We start from the raw sequence: 17,978 nt of genomic DNA, 5'->3' as shown, positions 1-17,978 counted from the left end.
TAAGACCATGTTTTTCTAGGGTATTATAGCTTCAAACCACCCCAACATCCAATTATAAATGCCTTTGGATAACTTGTCACATGAAGACAGCAGTTAAGATAGGAACAAACTCAACTTTAACAAGAGGTGACCTAGAGGATTCTCCCCCAGGGCAAGGAGAGAAGGACTGGGATGGGTTGGGGCAGGCGGTTCTGATGGGGTTCTGACAAGCCTTCCCCTCTCTCCCCTCCAGCGGAGCTCCCAAGGTCTTCAGCGGTGAGGCTGGCCTCCCTGCTGGACCTGCCTGCCCAGCTCCTGGAGCTCTACCAGCAGGGCTTCTCGCTGGCCGCCCTGCACCCGTTTGTGCAGCTGACCCAAGAGCGGGAGCAGACGCCCCTTGAGCACATCTTCAGGGCTATCTTGATCAAGAAAACTGAAAGGTAAGCCCTCTGTGCGTGGATGGTAGCATCATGGGGTGGCTAATGTGTGTTGGAGGAGGGTGGGGGTGGCTGCTGAAATTTGTATGCCTCTGTTCTGTGACAGGTAGGGCAAAAAGACAACCCAAGAGGAGTTTCACATTGTCCTGCAATAAAATGCCACTTCTGGCTGCTTAAGTAGCAAGTTCCATTTTATATCCTCTCCCCCATTTGATTTATTGGATTAAGCTCAGCTAGAAGAATGTCTCCTTTGACGAGGTGTACTCCCAGAACAATGCAGCTAATGAAAGTATAATGTTGTTAACCCGAAAAGCATGGCCAGAAGACACATTCACTTTTTTTTTATAGGCTGTATACAAACTTAATGTCTTCCCCAAACTCTAAAAGTACTTTAAAATTTTGAACCCCACCACCAGTTCTGTCAATCACTTGGGAGAATGAAAACCCATCTGAATCAAGTGCTGTAATTGTCGGTCTTGATTTTGATTTTTAAGGCTTCTGGGATGTTTTTTCAGTTTGGCTTACCCAATTGAATACTACTCTTACATTTTTAGTGGGCCTTATTGGGAAAAGAAAGGTGGGAGTTGGTCTCTCAAAAGGACCAACATTAATTCATTTAAATAACTTAAAAAAAAAACTTTTTATTTTGAAATGTGTTCAAACTTACAGGACAGTTGCAAAAATAATACAAACCCTGTACAGAGAACACCAGCATATCTCTACCCACCCCTCCCCAGATACCCAGGTCACCAATTTTAATTTTTAACCACGTTTGTCATATCTGTCATTCTGTCTATCCATCCATCCATCCATTTTCTGAGCACTTGAGTGTAGGTTGTATACATCATGCTCCTTGAAGCCTTAATATTGCCATTTACTTTTCCTAGGAACAAGGATATTCACTGATGTGACCAAATCAAGTTCAATTATCAAGTTCAAGAAATTTAACATTGATACAAAGATATAAAGCTTACGGTCTATTTACCAGTTTTTTCTTATGTCCCAATAACATCCCTTTGGGCCTTTTCTCTTCCCTGACTCCGTTTTCTCCTCTCTTACAGGATCATGTATTGCCTTTACTTGGCATTGTCTCTTTAGTTGCTCTTTCTTTCTTTCTTTTCTTTTTTTTTTTTTTAAACTATGGAAACATATGGGTAATATAGACTCTCCCAACTTAACCACTCCCAAGTCTACCATGAATGAAATGAATCACATTCACAGTGTTGTGGTCCCTCACCACCTTCCATCACTAAAACTTTCCCATCTCCCCAAATAGAAATCCTATGCCCATTATGGCATTAACTCCCCATTCCCTCTACCCCCACCCCTGGCCACCTGTACTCTAATTTTTGTCTCTATATTTGCCAATATTTTCTTTGTTATTACCATGGGCTTTAAGTTGAACAGCCTAAATCTGTAACAATCTTGTTTGCTTTCTTTGCTTTCTTTGCTTTGATCTCAACTTAACTTCAATAGTATACACAGTGTTCTTATACCCTGGGCCCCTCCATAATGCTTATATATTATGATTCCAAAATCACTCATTTATCATTCCATTTTATGCATTTGCCTTTTAGATCCTGTAGGAAGTGAAAAGTAAATTGACAAACCAAAACTACAACAGCACTGGCATTTTATATTTACCCATGTCACTACCCTCACCAAGGATCTTTATTTCTTCATGCAGCTTTGATATATTATCTATTTTGTTTTCCTTCCAGCCTGCAGAACTCACTTTAACATCTCTTGTAGGGCCAGTCTAGTGGCGACCAACTCCCTCAGCTTTTGTTTATCTGGGAATTTCTTAATCTTGCGTTCATTTTTGAAAGACAATTTTACCAGTTATAGAATTTTTGGTTGAAAGTTTTTACCTTCAGTACTTTAAATGTGTCATCCCACTGCCTTCTTGCTTCCAGGGTTTCCAATGAGAAATCTGCACTTCATCTTAATGAGGTTCCCTTGTACGTGACATATTACTTCTCTCTTATGGTTTTCAGAATTTTCTGACTTTGGCATTCTATAGTCTCAGTGTAATATGCTGCAATGTGGGTCTATTTGGTTTTATCCTGTTGGAAGTTCAGAGAACATCTTGGGTATGTATATTTATGTCTTCTGTTAAATTTGGGAACTTTTCATCCATTATTTCCTTGAATAGTCTCTCTGCCCCTTTCTTCTCCTCCTGGGACTCCCACATTATGTATATTGGTGTGCTTGATGGCTTCCTACAGACTCCTCAGGCTCTGTGCACTTTTCTTCATTCTTTTTACTTTCTGCTCCTCAGACTGAATGATTTCAGTTGTCGTAACTTCAAGTTCTCTGATTTTGTTCCTCTGCCAGCTCCAATCTGCTTTTGAAACCTTCTAAGGAATTTTTAATTTCTGTTCTTTTGGATTCAGCTCTTTTGGTTCCTTTTCATAATTTCCATCTCTTTATTGATATTTATGTTCATCTATCATTTTCCTGATTTCCTTTAGCTCTTTGAGCATATTTAAGACCATTTTTTAAAAGTCTTTTTCTGGTATGCCCCAGGTCTGGTCCTCCTCGTTAATGGTTTCTAATCTTTAATACTCTCCTTTGCCTGAGCCATTGCTTCCTGTTTCTTTGTATGTTTTGTAAACTTTTGCTGAAACCTGGATATGTTGATGTTTTAATGTGTTATTGATGGAATTTAGACTCTGTGGTGTCTGTTCCTGTAGTTTGTATTCAGGTAGTGTTATGATCAATTTTTCTTTAAATGCCAGGAGTTAAAAAAAAAAAAAAAAGGACAAAAGAAAACACCTTTTTGAGTCTTGGCATATTGACCTGTGCAAGTGCTTTCCTTCAGAGCTTATCCATAAAATGGGTTGTATGAGAGTAGCTTCAGGCCAAAGTGTAGGGGCTTCCCTGATCCTTTCTGTGCATGTGTCTTGTCTGGGCATGCACATGTGGCCCTCGGAGCTCCCCCATTTACAAAGTTACAAATGTCCCCTCTTCCCCAGGAGACAGTTTCTTCGTCATCCTGGGCACTGTACTGCATATTCTACAACCAGAAATCCCTATCCCCAGGCAGCCACGACTTGCCTGCTTACCCACAGCGTTCTGTAGGAGAACTCTGTGAGCTGCCTTCTAAATGCAGGGCAAGTCCTGGGATGGGAGTCCTTCAGGCCACCAGTAACCAGATTGTGCCAGACATGCATGCTCCCAGGAGGTGCGTGCTCCCACCCTGCTCCCTCTGGAACCAGAACCTGGATCCACACTGGGAGCTGGCCGGCTGCACACCTGCTGGGGGACAGGGGAAGAGCCACCAGGGTGGCGTGAGATCCTACCACTTTTAAGTAACCTTTTTCTTGATTAGATGCTTGCCTTATTACTACAGTTCTTTTACTGTTTTCTGGAGCCCTAAGAAGATGTTTCTGCCAGTTCTTGCTGGTTGTTCTAAGTTAATGTGGGGGGACAGAGCCCTGAAGCATCTCACTCTACCATCTTGACTGTGGCAAGTCCTCGAAATGAGTTTTTTTTACAAAAATGAATGTGAGATGCAAAGCACAATATATTTTGCTGCTTTCATGAAAATAAAAATTCAAACAAAGTCTGGAAAATGAAATCAGATTTGTCCTTTGGCTAACTATTGTACAAGAAATGACAATACATGTCATGTTTTCAAAAGTTTGAGAGAACGCAGAGCAACTGCCACTGATCCTTTTACTCTCTTTTTAAAGTTGTTTTGCAGAGTGGACGAAGAATAAGGTTAGTACATTCATAAGGGACAACTGTGAGGCATGAGGTTGCATGACTAACACAGGCTTCTCTTTATAGCAAACAGGGTTCTTTATTTTCTCCATGGTTGATCAAGCACTAGGGCTCTTATTCCATGTCAACATGCATTGGAATATGAAGTGAAAGGTGGCAAGTGTCTTTGCTAAAGCCCAAAATTAGCCCATGTTTTTTTAGGGTGAGAATTTTTTAATGACTGCCTTTTATGCATAATGGTTTTTTTGTGTCCTTTGGCTGTGGATAAATGTATTGTTCAGTCATAAGAGGAAATTGTTCTAGGAGTCATAGTGGTTTTCATTTACATGAGCACATAGGACATGCATAATGACCACAGTTCACATTTGTTAAGTGCTTACTGTTTGCCTAGCTTTATAAATATCATTTCATCCTCATAATCAGCCCATGAAATAGGAACTATTATTGCACCCATTTTAAAGGTGAGGAAACTGAGGCACAGGCAGTATTTGTCGAGGTCACATAGACAGTGGTAGCAGAGTTCCATCTTGCTCCCAGGCAGGCTGACTCCAGAGCCTGCATACTTACTTTCCGTTTTTCTTTTTATTGTGGTAACACATATACAACATAAAATTCCCCATTTTAACCACTTTCAATTGTACAATAAAGTGATATTAGTTATAGTCACAATGTTATACTACCATCACCACCATCCGTTACCAAAATTTTTCATCACCCCAAACAGAAACTTTGTACCAATTAAGCGATAACTCCCTTTTACCACCCATCCCCACCCCTGATAACCTGTAATCTACTTTATTTATCTGTGAATTATTTCATGTTAAGTGAAACCAGACAATATCTGTCCTTTAGTGCCTGGCTTATTGCACTCAACCTGATGTCTTCAAGATTTATGCGTGTTGTCACATGTGTCAGAACTTCATTCCTTTTTACTGCGGAATGATAGTCCATTGTATGTTAAATTTTATTTATCCATTTATTTGTTAGTGGACACTTGGGTTGCTTCTACCTTTCAGCTATTGTGAATAATGCTCCCATGAGTATTGGTGTACAGATATCTGCTCAAGTCCCTGCTTTCAGTTCTTCTGGGTAGATACCTAGAAGTGGGATTGTTGGGTCATATGGTAACTCTGTGTTTAACTTTTTGGGACTCCACCAGACTCTTTTCCATGGCAGCTGTTCCATTACATTCCCACCAGCAGTATATGAGGGTTCCTGTTTCTCTGTATCCTTGTCAAGGCCTGTTATTTTCTTTTTGGGGTTTTTGTGGGGGTTTTTTTTTTTTTTGGTGTTTTTTGTTCTGTTTTTAGATAATAGCCATCCTTGTTGGTGTGGAGTGGCATCTAATGGTGGTTTTGATTTATATTTCCCTAGTGGCTAATGATATTAAGCATCTTTTCATGTGTTTATTGACCATTTGTATATCTCTTTGGAGAAATGTCTATTCAAGTCCTTTGCCCATTTTTTATTTGGATTGTTTGTCTTTTTGCTGGTTGCTCTAAATTAATGTGGGGGGACAGAGCCCTGAAGCATCTCTCTCCACCATCTTGACCATGGAAGGTCCTCGAAATGACTTGTAGGAGTTCTTTGAATATTTCAGATATTAAATCATTGTCAGATCCATGGTTTGTGAATATTTTCTCCCATTCTGTAGGTTGTCTTTTCACTTTCTTGATAATGTCCTTTGATGTGCAAAATTTTTTAATTCTAATGAAGTCTAATGTATATATTTTTTTCTTTTGTTGCTTGTGCTTTGGGTGTAAAGTCTAAGAATCCATTGCCTGATACAAGGTCTTAAAGATATTTCTCCAAGTTGTCTTCTAAGAGTTTTGTAGTTTTAGTTCTTTTATTTGGGTTGTTGGTCCATTTTGAGTTAATTTTTGTATAAGGTGTGAGCAGAGCTTGCAATCTTACCTCTGACATAAGCTCCTGCTATGTTCCTGCACCCATGATTGTTGTGGAGAACCCCTCTTAAAAAAGCAGGGGTGGGCATCTTTGATCTTAGATGAAGTAATATTTTAATTACTCAGCTTTCCTCCATTTTACCACTCAACAGTCTCAAATAAATCAGAATTTCAGAAAGGAAACAAAATTAAACTGACTTGCATGTTTACTTGGTCAGGTCACAGGAGTATCCTCCAGTGTAATTCTGCTCTAGGAGGCCCTGTTAGGATAGGACTTGGCATGAAGTCAACACGTTGTAAATTAGCTTTACTCTAAATGTGAAGATGTCTTACTTTCTTGCAATAGAAACATACTTCTCAAACTTTAATGTGCTTGTGCACCCCCAGGGGATATTGCTGAAGTGCAGGGTCTGACTCAGCAGCTCTGGGATGGGACAGAGACTCTGCATGTCTAACCCATTCCCAGATGACACTGATGCTCCTGGTCTGTGGACCACACTTTGAGTAGCAAGGGTGTGGAGGACCTTACTCACTCCTGTCTGCCTCCATGCCTGACTCGCAGCAACACAACCGGGTGTTACTGCTCCACTCCCATGGAGAGTTTTGAGTTCTGGGGAGGGTGAGATAGCACAATATTGAAAGAACGTAGGACACGTAGTCCGGTTCTAGGCTGCACTTGGCTGCTAGTAAGTGCTATAGTGTGGGGAGTGCATTTGTGAATTTTTCTGGGCCTCCATTTTCTAGTTGGTACTAGAGGGTCTGGGACTAAATGATTTCCAAGGTCTGTATCAACCCTAAAATTATCTGATGGGGTGAGGGTGCAAAGAAGCCCCTCTTCAGGAATAGGAACCCCACTTTTGGGAATAGTCCATCACAAACCAGTGAAGGAGTTTGGGTGCTAAATAGGGGTTCTCTCCTTCCACTGAAGACAGAGCATGAGCAAATGAATTTACTTTCTGTAAGAGCAAAATGAGTAAAGCCATTAAGAAGTGTCCCCTAGGAGGGTTTTCAAGAAGATGTAGATGCCTATTTCCTCGGGTTTAAGTCCGCTCTGATCCAGAGGCAGGGAGCTGCCTGGATGAGTTTATTTAACATTCCGGCTCCTTGATTAGCAGCTATAGAGAGGGAGACTCCTTGGATAACTTTGCACTGTATCTTTAGAACTGCCTTTTTTTTTTTTTTTTTTCCCAAGGAAAGCAGCAAAAGCTTGGGTAATTTACCATTTAGAATAAGGCAAATGTGACCAAGAGAATTTCCTCTTCCATCCCAAATTGTATTAGGATGGGAGGAGTGGGGTTGGGTGGGAAGCAGAGTTATTATAAAATACAATTTTAAAGTACAAGTATATTCTCTCCCAGTAAGGGCAATAACCATGTTTTGCATCATCAGGAAAATTCCCACACTATTAAAACCAACCAACCAACAACTACAACAAAGGGCACTGCAGAATTCTTTATGTATCAGTAGGTAAAGTAGTAAAAATAAAACAAAGGAAACCTTAATGTGATTAATTTTTAATAAAGACAGTTAAAATATTTTTCACAGGTCTGCCAAAGGTCTGACAGCTATAGATACTGTTAATGAAATGATTTTTTTAGCTCTCAGAAATAAGTAAATGTCTAGTTAATATTTTCAAAGTAGAACACATTGAGAGAGATGTAGCATTAGATAAATGTTCTAGTTTACTATATGTCCAAATCAAGTTCATTAGTAAGAGTCACCACAGGATAGCTACTTAAACCTAGATATCAAGTTAATGTGTTTTAAAGGTGAACATACAATTTTTAGCAAATAACTGGCTTTTGCAATCTGTAGTGAAATGGAGAAAAAGAAATAAAAGAACCATATAAGGCTGAATTCATTCATTCATTCACTAACACCTAGGAGCTTGCACAATTAGTGAGGTATTGTGCTAGGACCTCTGCTTGGTGAGATGTAGAAAGTGCAGCGGTGTGGTTTAATTGGCGTGCCTTCCAGATGCCTATAGTCTAATTGAGAAAATAAGACTTGTACCTCACGCCATGGGAATTTTAAAAAAGGCAAGATGACTTCCCAATGGAAAGGGAACCAAGGAAGTGTTTCTGGGGGAAGGAGCTTTTAACTTGGGCCTGATTTCTTTTGGGTAAACATGAGTTATGTACGTGTGATGGGAAGAGTTATTTAAATCTTGCAATGAAATGTTTTCCGGAGGAGTTTGGGTAACTTGAGAACATCTTTAAGAGTCTAACTGAATTATTAACAAGTCATTCCAAAAATGCCACGCAGTAACATTCCTGTGTAATTTTGGCAAATTTCACTTAAATCTATGAAAACTTTGCCTGATCTTTACTTTTGAAAATTCTAACTGCCATTTCCCTTTAAAAAGGCAGGCCAAACCACAGATCTAGCTTAAAATTGTTCTTGATTCCAAGTATATAGAATTTAGTCCAAGTCAGTTACTTTGAAAACTCTAGAATGAATAGTTGAATATGAAATACTTAGCAAATAAGTAGAAAGAAGAGTTTGTACTTCCTTCTCTCAACTCGTTCTTTGGAACATTTAGTGATTTTTAACAGACATTTAGCCACATCTCCTCTGAATTCTACGTATGTCAAGTTGTCCTTCACTTTTTCGGGCATTTTTCCTTAGAACGAGTTGCCAAAGATCTCAAAAATGTAATGGTTAAGAAGTCAGTTATTAAAATGTATCTTCTGATGTTTCATGAGTGTGGGTTTAATTCTAGTCTTTTTATGGTTGTAGATATAAGTACAAAAATGCATTGCCCTGTTCCATTTTGCAGCTGTTGAATTGGTGTCATTCACACATAGAGCTAGTTCAGGGTGTCGTTAATGTGTTTTTCATCACTAATAAGTTGAAGCCATTTGAATCCTGGTCCCCTGGAGTGACACCTCATATGGTGCAGGAGAACAGGACATTTATGAACACTGTTGACAATTATCGTGCATCTTGCTAGGCCTAGTGTTAGGGGTGGGCACACGGAGGAACTGCAGCTTACATGGAGAGTGAGATTCTAAAATCCTTGGGGAAGTTTGAAAATGCATTTAATCAAAATTGCCCTTGAAAATCTTTTTTTAATTGCCAATGAAATGTAATACTGCAGATCAGATTGCTCATGAAATGTAAAAGTAGGTCAAGTTGCTGTTTCCAACAACTCCAGGGGAAGTTGGTTGGGGGTTATAGTCAGTGGTCATTAGAACCACCTCTAGGGTGGTGAGAAGCTTGCATTTAGAGAGGCATTCGTGGAAACTGAGATTGAGGGAATGAGTGATCATGCCTCCATCTCATATCAATTCTGGGGCACATCTGCCTGTTGAATAGAATAACCACCACCATTTTAAGTGGTAAATATTCCTCCCTTTCAGTTGGATATTTTTAAGAAAAACAGGTATGATAGAACCTCACTGTGCAGGGATGACTCAAAGGAGCTTCCAGATCTCAGGAAACTTATCTACTAGGGGACATAAAAAAAATGTAAGCGAATTATGTTAATGCCTAACTAAATCTGTGGGCTTGCTTTGCGTCTCTCGCCTGGAATTTGTTAATGGGGGGTGCTTAAGACAAGGAGGTTTCCCGGCTCTCATTTCCTCTGGGTCTGGAATGATGGGTAGATTTGAACAAGGGGGGAAATGGTGGGAAGGGCCTCCCAGGCAGCGGGGACCAGCCCAGCAGAGCCTGGAGCTCAGAAAAGCAGAGCAGGGATGATGCGGAGTGACTGGAGCACAAGGTCCTGAGGAAAATGGAGAAAAGGGAGGAGAAGCATGTGGGTCAGGGAGGCCTCTGATGGTCCAGCCAAGGAGTTTGGACTTGGTCCTGAAGTCATTGGGGAATTAGTACAATTTTTTGTTTTGTTTTCTTTTGGTTTGATTTAAGCCAGAGGAACAACCATTGGAAGTGCCAAGTTTTCAGAAGCTTCATCTGGCATAAGAGGGGAAGAAAATGGAAGCTGAGAAAACATGGCATTACTTATGGTGAGAGATGATTGGTAACTAGAGTAGGTTGTAGTAAGAAGGTAAAGGAAGAAGCAGAGGTGAGATGGGTCAGATAGGAAGAAATACTGGGTTTCATGTTTAACTGGAAAGGGACAGCATGAAGGAAGAGGAAGAATCAAAATACGAGTGAGCTTTTTACCCTGAGTGGCTGAGAGGATCAATGGGAAGAGGGAGGACAGCAGGAAGTCAGGATGAGTAAGGGGGATGTGTCTTGGATCAGACCCTGAGAGGGGGATTCCCACGCAGGTAATTATTAAGGAAGTGCTCCCCGGCAGACTGGGAGTGAGGACATGGGACAAGGAAGAGGAGGAAGTCCAGCAAGGATGCGGGTAGCTTTGGAACTTAAATTACTCCTCCGAGCATGTCCACCCTGGGGTTAGAGAACTGGCTCTCATACTCTTAACACCCAAGAGTCATTTGCCATGAGCTGCCCCAGGTGCTTCTATGTCCACAGCACGGCCAGGTGCAGCAGCTCCAGTGGTCCAAGAAGACTGCAGGTGAAGCAGTGAGTGAAGCGTGCAGCAGCTGGGGATGGACACACGGAACCAGTGGAGGGGATGACAAGGGGTCCGGGTGGAGCACAACAGCAGGCACCACAGGGAGGGGCATGAGCATTATCAGTTTGATCGTATTGTGCTTGAGGCATTTGCTGGCAGGATGTCCATTGGAGGTGTCTATCAGATAGTCAGGAGCTTGGGAGACAAGCCAGAGCTGGAGATGAGGTTCTGGGAGGCTGTGCATGACCCCACAGTGGGCCCTGAGGACAGAGCCCATTTCTGTGTCTGCTGACTTGACCAAAGCTGCTGAGATTGTTGTTTTCCATACCAGATTCCTTAGTGGTTCTTAGAAGAGATGCAGCGGATTGCCGAGAGCTATGCAAAGTGAGTTTCTTCCTTCCAAATTGACCATATGCTTGGAGTCTGAGAAATTTTCCCTCTCAGACTGTATCAACAAGCTGAACTCCCCAAAGTATTTATGGGCAGCAAGAATTGCTGAATGAGTCAGCGGTGGCCGCCCAGTGTCAAGTCATGAAGAGAGACAATTCTTTTTTGCTTTCTGCTGTTTATTTCCAGGAAAACAAATCTCAGAGGGTGCTCAGCCTTGTTTCCCTGCTTGTAGCTCAGAATCTGAAATCATGAAGGATTCTGCCTTTATTCTAAGATAGTCTTCTTGAGTGGAGACCTTTGGAAACTAGAGAGCCAGTGCCTTAGCTCTCCACCTTTGTTGCCAGATCTTATAATTTTTTTCAAGAAAAGCCAGAAATCTGACTTTTTCTTAAATTTTTAATTGAAGTAATTTCAAACTTACAGAACAGTTGCAAGAATAATACAAAACACATATAGAGAAATCCAATTTTACCATGTTGCCACATTTGTCATATTCTTACCTGTCCGTTTGTCCATCATCTATCTATTTAACATCTGTTCATCTATTTATCCTGACTTCCTTGCGAAGTAATATTGTGTAGCCCGAGGGATCTACCCTATTGGCTGCCATCTTGCAACCTCTGAGACTTCTCTCTGAAACCTACTTTAGTAGACATACTCATGCACCCTTTGAGCAGCTTGTTCTCCTTTTCACACACAGCAATCATTAGACTTCCAGACTCTCTTGTAATTATTCTTTATATGTCTGCCCACCTCCCCTCCCCCTTGGTAAATCTTCATCTTTGGATAGGTGTTGCTCAATAGAATTTTCCTGAATTAAGTGGGATAAAACAATGCCCTGGAATCTTGCTGTGATCATCTGCTAATGAAACAGAACTGACATGGGATATTACGGGATTTATTATAGGAATTGGTTCATATGACTGTGGGAATGGGCAAGTCTAAATTCCATAGGGCAGGCCACAACCTGGGAACTCTGATGAAGGTTTTCAGTGAATTCCTCAGGAGAAGCTGGCTGGCTATTGCAGAGAGGAAAAATCTTCTTTCTGACTGGTGAAATGATCAGTTCTTCTTTCAAGGCCTTTAACTGAATGGATGAGACTTCTCTCATTGTTGAAGGCAATCTCCTTGTTGATTGTAGGTGTAATCAACCATAGATGCAATAAATTTACTGATAATTTAAATCCACCAAATATCCTCACAGTAACAATCAGGCCAGTGCTTGCTTGACCAAACTACTGGGAACCATCACCTGGCCAAGTTGACATATGAACTTAACCATCACAGTCCACCCTTTGTTACCTTGGCAGCCATATACATCTCCTTAAACCATACTTAAACTCCAAATAAAAACAGTAACAGTCATATTTTCACCTAACAATACTCAGCTGTCCTGCATACAACCAGAAATGCACCAACTTTCCCTGAAATAGGGTGCAAGTTCTTAGGTAATATTTACCTTAAACTTGATATCCTATAGCTTATATACTACAATATGAAGCTAAGACAACTTATGTCATATGATAAGGGGATAAGATAGGGAAGAAAATAATATTTACTTTACATACATATACAGACATACTTAGAACAGAACAAGGAAGAAATATTCATAGCTATTGTAGTCCTCATTTCTGTCACTGGTCACTTGGCTTGTATTTATAACTAGCTTCTTCCACTACCCATTCCATATTCCCTTTATCCCCAGCAAGCACTTCAGCTGGCCATGGTTCTTTTCCTGGTGGGGTGACCCAAACCTTTCATTCCTGAAGTTTCTGGGCCATTGGTAGTCCTGCGTGGATTGGGATGTCACAGTTTTCCATTGACTGTAATCACAGGGTATGGTAGTACTAAGAGATGCCCTAGGGGATCTCTGTATTCTAGGAAAACTCTTCTTTACCTCCATTATATAGTTGCAATCCTGTTTCCCCTTGATAGCCAGGATCAATCACCCAACCAGTACAATAATTCTCTTCTGTGCCTGTTGATTCAGAAGCATGAGGAGCCCAGAGTGGCCAGGTGGCAGTCTTAACTTGAAGTTCAATGGAATAACTGTTATGTTGCCTGGTGGAAGCATTCCTCCTTCTAGAACTAAGACCTGTAGATCAGCAGAGCTTAAGGTGACAAGGACAGGAAGCAAAAATTTTTGTAGTGGATCATTAGGGGTGATAGTGAGTGGTGCCACTCCATTTTCACTCCTTGATTCCTGGATCTGTGAATCCTGGCTGTGGGAGAAACAGTACCATAGAGTGGTCACTGATTTAGAGCAAACCTCCTGAAGAACAATGCTCCAGCCCTGGAAGGCATTGCTACCTGGTTGGTACCATAATGGAGTCTTTAGAAGTCCATTCCACAGTTCTTTCAATTCATCTGCTTCAGGAAGATGGGGAACATGGTAGACCAGAGAATTCTATGACCATGTGTCCATTCTCACACTTCATTTTCTGTGATGTGGGTTCCTTGATGAGAAGCAATGCTGTGTGGAATACCATGATGCTTGCTAAGTCCATGGATTGTAGTTTTGGCAGAAGCATTGCTTGCATGGAAGGCAAACCCATATCCACAGTATGTGTCTATTACAGTTAGAACAAAATGCTGCCCATCCATGATGGAAGTGGTCCAGTGTAATCAACCTGCCACCAGGTAGCAGGCTGATCACCTCAGGGAATGGTGCCATATTGGGGACTGAGTGTGGGTCTGTGCTGCTGGCAGATTGGGCACTCAGCAGTGGCTGTAGCCAGGTCAGCCTTAGTGAGTGGAAGTCCATGTGGCTGAGCCCATGCATAACCTCCATCCCTACCACCATGGCCACTTTGTTCATGAGCCTGTTGGGCAATGACAGGAGTGGCTGGGGAAAGAGGCTGACAGGTATCCATAGAACGGGTCATCTTAGCCACTCGATTATTAAAATTGTCCTCTGCTGAAGTCACCTTCTGGTGAGTATTCATGTGAGACACAAATGTCTGCATGTTTTTTGCCCCCTCAAAAAGGTATATCCACATCCCTCTTCCCCAGACCTCTTTGACACCAATTTTCCACAATCATGTTCCTTCCAAGTCCCTGACCATCCAGCCAAACCATTAGCAACAGCCCATGAATCAATATATAAATGCTTCTCCAGCCATTTCTCCTTCCAAGCAAAATGAACAGCCAGGTGCACTGCTTGAAGTTCTGCCCCATGGGAGGATTTCCCCTCACCACTGTCCCTCAGGGACATCCCAGAAAGGGGATGCAGTGCTGCAGCTGTCCACTTTCGGGTAGTGCCTGTGTATCTTGCAGAACCGTCTATAAACCAGGCCAGAGTTTTCTCTTCCTCACTAAACTGACTGTAAGGAACTCCCCAAGAAGCCATAGCTCTGGGGATTGTGGCAGGAGTGGGGGCCATGGACATTTGGGCCACTTCCTCATGTAACTTACTTGTGCCTTCAGGACCCGCTCGAGCCCTATCTCGTATGTACCACTTCCAACTTATGATGGAATGCAACTGTGTATACCCAACTTTATGGCTTGGCAGGTCAGACAACACCTAGCTCATGATAAGCTACTCAAGTCTCATGGTGACTTGGTAGCCCACGGTTAGGTGTTTGGTCTCTATTAGGGCCCAATAGCAGGCCAAAAGCTGTTTCTCAGAAGGAAGTAGTTATCTGCAGAGGATGGCAAGGTTTTACTCCAAAATCCTAAGGCCTGGTTTGTGATTCTCTATAGGGGCCTGCCAAAGGCTCCAGACAGCATCTCTATTTGCTACTGACACTTCCAGCACCATTGGATCACCTGAATCATATGTTCCAAGTAGCAGAGCAGCTTGCACAGCAACCTGGACCTGTCACAGAACCTCATCTTATTCCAGTCCCCACTCAAAACTAGCAGCTTTCAGGTCACTCGGTAAATGGGCCGGAGTAGCACACCCAAATGAGAAATATGTTGTCTCCAAAATCCAAAGAGGCCAACTAGGTATTGTGCATCTTTTTTTGGTTTTAGGAGGGGCCAGATGCAACAGCTTATCCTTCACCTTAGAAGGGACATCTCGCATGCCCCACATCACTGAACACCTAAAAATCTCATTGAGGTGGTTTTATGTGCCCAGAAAAACATGTTCTTAAATTTATTCCATTCCTGTAGGTGTGGACCCTTTGTAAGTAGAACCTTTTGATGAGGCTACTTCAGTTAAGGTGTGACCCACCTCATTCGGGAAGGGTCTTAATCCTCTTACTGGAGTCTTATAAATGGAATAAATACAGAGAGAGAGAGGGGGCAGGGGGAGAAGGGGAGGAAGAGGAAGCCACAGAAGCAAGAAACTGAAAGCAGTGAAACCCAGAGAGACCAGCAGACGCTGCCATGGGCCATGCCATGAGGCAGAGGAGGCAAGGACCATCGATAGCCAATCCTCAGGAAGATAGCATTGCTTTGATGATGCCTGGTTGTAGACATTTTCATGGCCTCAAAACTCAAAATAAATTCCCATTGTTTAAGCTGAACCATTTCATGGCATCTGCTTTGAGCAGCCTAGGAAACTAAAATCAGGTGGATCCGTCTTCATTTGCATATTTACCTATACCGAAAGTGCATCCTTATAATTTATGCCAGATAATGAAACACACAGATACATGTCCAGACGATGCTTCCATTGTCAAAATAATAGTGATTTGCCACAAGGGTATACGTAGGTTATTTTCTCCCATCTTTTTCTTTAAAAAAATATATAGAGAAAGGATGGCCTTTCAAAGAAAAGGAAATCTTCATGGAATGTTAGCAGAGTACAAATGCATTACATCGCCTTTTTTTTATAGTCCACAAGATAACATGAACATTTTCTTTGGCATTTGAAAAGGGCAAAATTGGGAAAGTACAAAATTATATTGGAACTAAAAATAAAATCATTTAAAAATTATAGTCAAAAGTGTCCCCTTTAAGTGGTCTTTTGTCTCCTCATGTCTAATTTTTACCAATTACTTTGGCTCTTGGGAGAATTATAGGGCTCTAGAAAGAGGTTTCATAATTAAACGAAATACACGGGGGTGGTGACGCCTGCTGGGGTGTGCCCTAGAAAATGCTCGCTCGCGAGGCTGCGATTCAGCCCTGGAGCGGACTGATAGTTTGAGTCACACGTGGAGAAGAAAAGTAACGCTGGGCTTAGCAGTGATTGACACGTGTTAGTGTGATGGAGAAACTGCAGCCGCGGTTTAATTCCCAGAGAGCAGAAATTGAGGGAGATGGATGCAAAGCACTCTTTTCTTAAACCAGAGCTGGGAATAAGAAGGTGTGTGTTTAGCGTGGAAGTCGTTCCTTGGGACTCAGATATAGAAAGGGCTCCCGCGGTTTCCTCACAGCTGCCCCTTGTTCCTGGCGTGGCAGCTTCCTTCATTAGTTTTCTGCAGACTCTCGAGGTGTCTGATGAACTTGATTAGCTCCCTGGCGCTGCCACCAGACCCCTTGCCGAGCTGTCCGGCTCCACCAAAGACCACCTTAATTTATTTTTCTTATTTCTCATCTCACTCTGGAGGGACACCCTTTTCTGGTGTGTGGAGGTTTCAGGAGTCACTGTTAATTATTGTGTTTGCACTTTCCTGTCTAATATGTCCGGCATAAAGCCACATTCTCTTGGGGGAAGAGATTTTTTTCTCCTCCACACCCTAAATGGCTTGCCTAGTTACTCTTTCTCTCTCCTTCCAAAGCTGTGTTTATCTCAGTGGAGAGAACAAGAGAGACGTGCATTGTTGTGCGAGAGCTTTCTTTTCCTTTCTGTTTATATAGCTGTCCTTGATTGCCTGTGTCTTTTCCCGAAGTTTTATTTATTTATTTTTGTCTCCTCCCAAGAGAGAGAATTAGCATACTGGTGATTTCCAATCTTTCCCCAGAAGTATTTTGGAATGGCAGAGAACAGCCAGCCAAAAACACAGAAACACAAGCGCTAAAATTCTTTGCAATGTCCTGTTGCTCTTAAAACTCACCAAATGCTATAGTGCCATGAAATGTCTATATTTGTTTTAAATAAAATAAAGAAATAAAGGTTCTCCTCCCACACATATGCACACAGTCTTAAAATAAGAATGGACTCTCTAGGAAGATTTATTCTGTGGCATTGCAGGTGGGCTATAGGGCCACTCACAGTATTTTGGGAACCAAATGCACAGAGTAGTTAACTGAGTTGCAAATAATTTTAGACTTTTGTCATTTATGTACCTATCCTATGTTAAATTCAGGAACTCAGATTTCCTTACTTTAAATCTTTCTTGCATAGGCTTTTTTGTCTTTTCTCTCATTTGTCAATCACAGGTAACTTAGATTGGTGAGGAGGGAGTGTGTTTTTAATGCTGAACACGATATATTGGGCACTACCAGTGATGGGGCCTGGAAAAGACCAGTAGTAATTGAATTTTATATTTTTAGCTGTGCATGCAGCAGCACGTGAGAAATAGCTTTCAGATCCATATAAGTATATTAGTGACTTAAATTTTCTTGAGATTTTGATATAATGATTATCTCTACAATCTGTCTAGCTGTTTTCTATAATTTTTTAAGTGGCTGAAAGATGAAACCATTTTACAAAGAGGTAAATGCCATAAATACAATGTAGTGAAGTACTTCATTCCATTTGCTTCTTATTCATTGACCATGAGTTGGAACTTAAAATGGCTACAAAGATTTAAAAACAAAATTAGAAACTTGCATTCATACAACATCTGTTTCTGGGGGTCTGAGAGCACTTTTGCCTCATTCCTGTAAGTGTTAAGTGTTATAATTAATTCTCGCTATGTCCTCATGATGGTTGTTTTTGTTGTTAATATTTGTGGAAAACATTATTACATGTTCAATGGAGATTTTAGACTTATTTTGTAGCTACAAGATATCATCATCTTCTCTTATCCCCCACCTCCCATTTTACATCCTAGGAAAACGAGGCTGAAGAAGCTATCAGTGACTGCTTAGTACTGAAGTGTAGGGTGGGTCAGTGGGAGGGTGTGGGTGGGTATAGAGCTTAAGTTCCATTTAGAGATTCATGGCTCAGAAATATGCCATAATTCAGCTTGCTGGCCCTGCAGCTTGTGGAGGTGTCCT

General features: G+C 41.5%; 1 protein-coding gene across 1 annotated transcript in view; it reads left to right on the top strand.

Moving 5' to 3' along the window:
- Positions 1–17,978, top strand: part of RFTN1 (raftlin, lipid raft linker 1) — a 216,145-nt gene that overhangs the window by 89,971 nt on the left and 108,196 nt on the right. The window contains exon 3 of the mRNA XM_037845461.1: positions 233–419. Coding sequence (XP_037701389.1) covers positions 233–419 — 187 coding nt within the window. The remainder of the gene's footprint in view (positions 1–232; positions 420–17,978) is intronic.

This window comes from Choloepus didactylus, chromosome 1 (genome assembly GCF_015220235.1).
Source record: "Choloepus didactylus isolate mChoDid1 chromosome 1, mChoDid1.pri, whole genome shotgun sequence".
Classification (NCBI taxonomy): domain Eukaryota; kingdom Metazoa; phylum Chordata; class Mammalia; order Pilosa; family Megalonychidae; genus Choloepus; species Choloepus didactylus.
The sequence above is the reverse complement of the archived record's forward strand: the minus strand, read 5'-3'. Positions and strand labels throughout refer to the sequence as shown.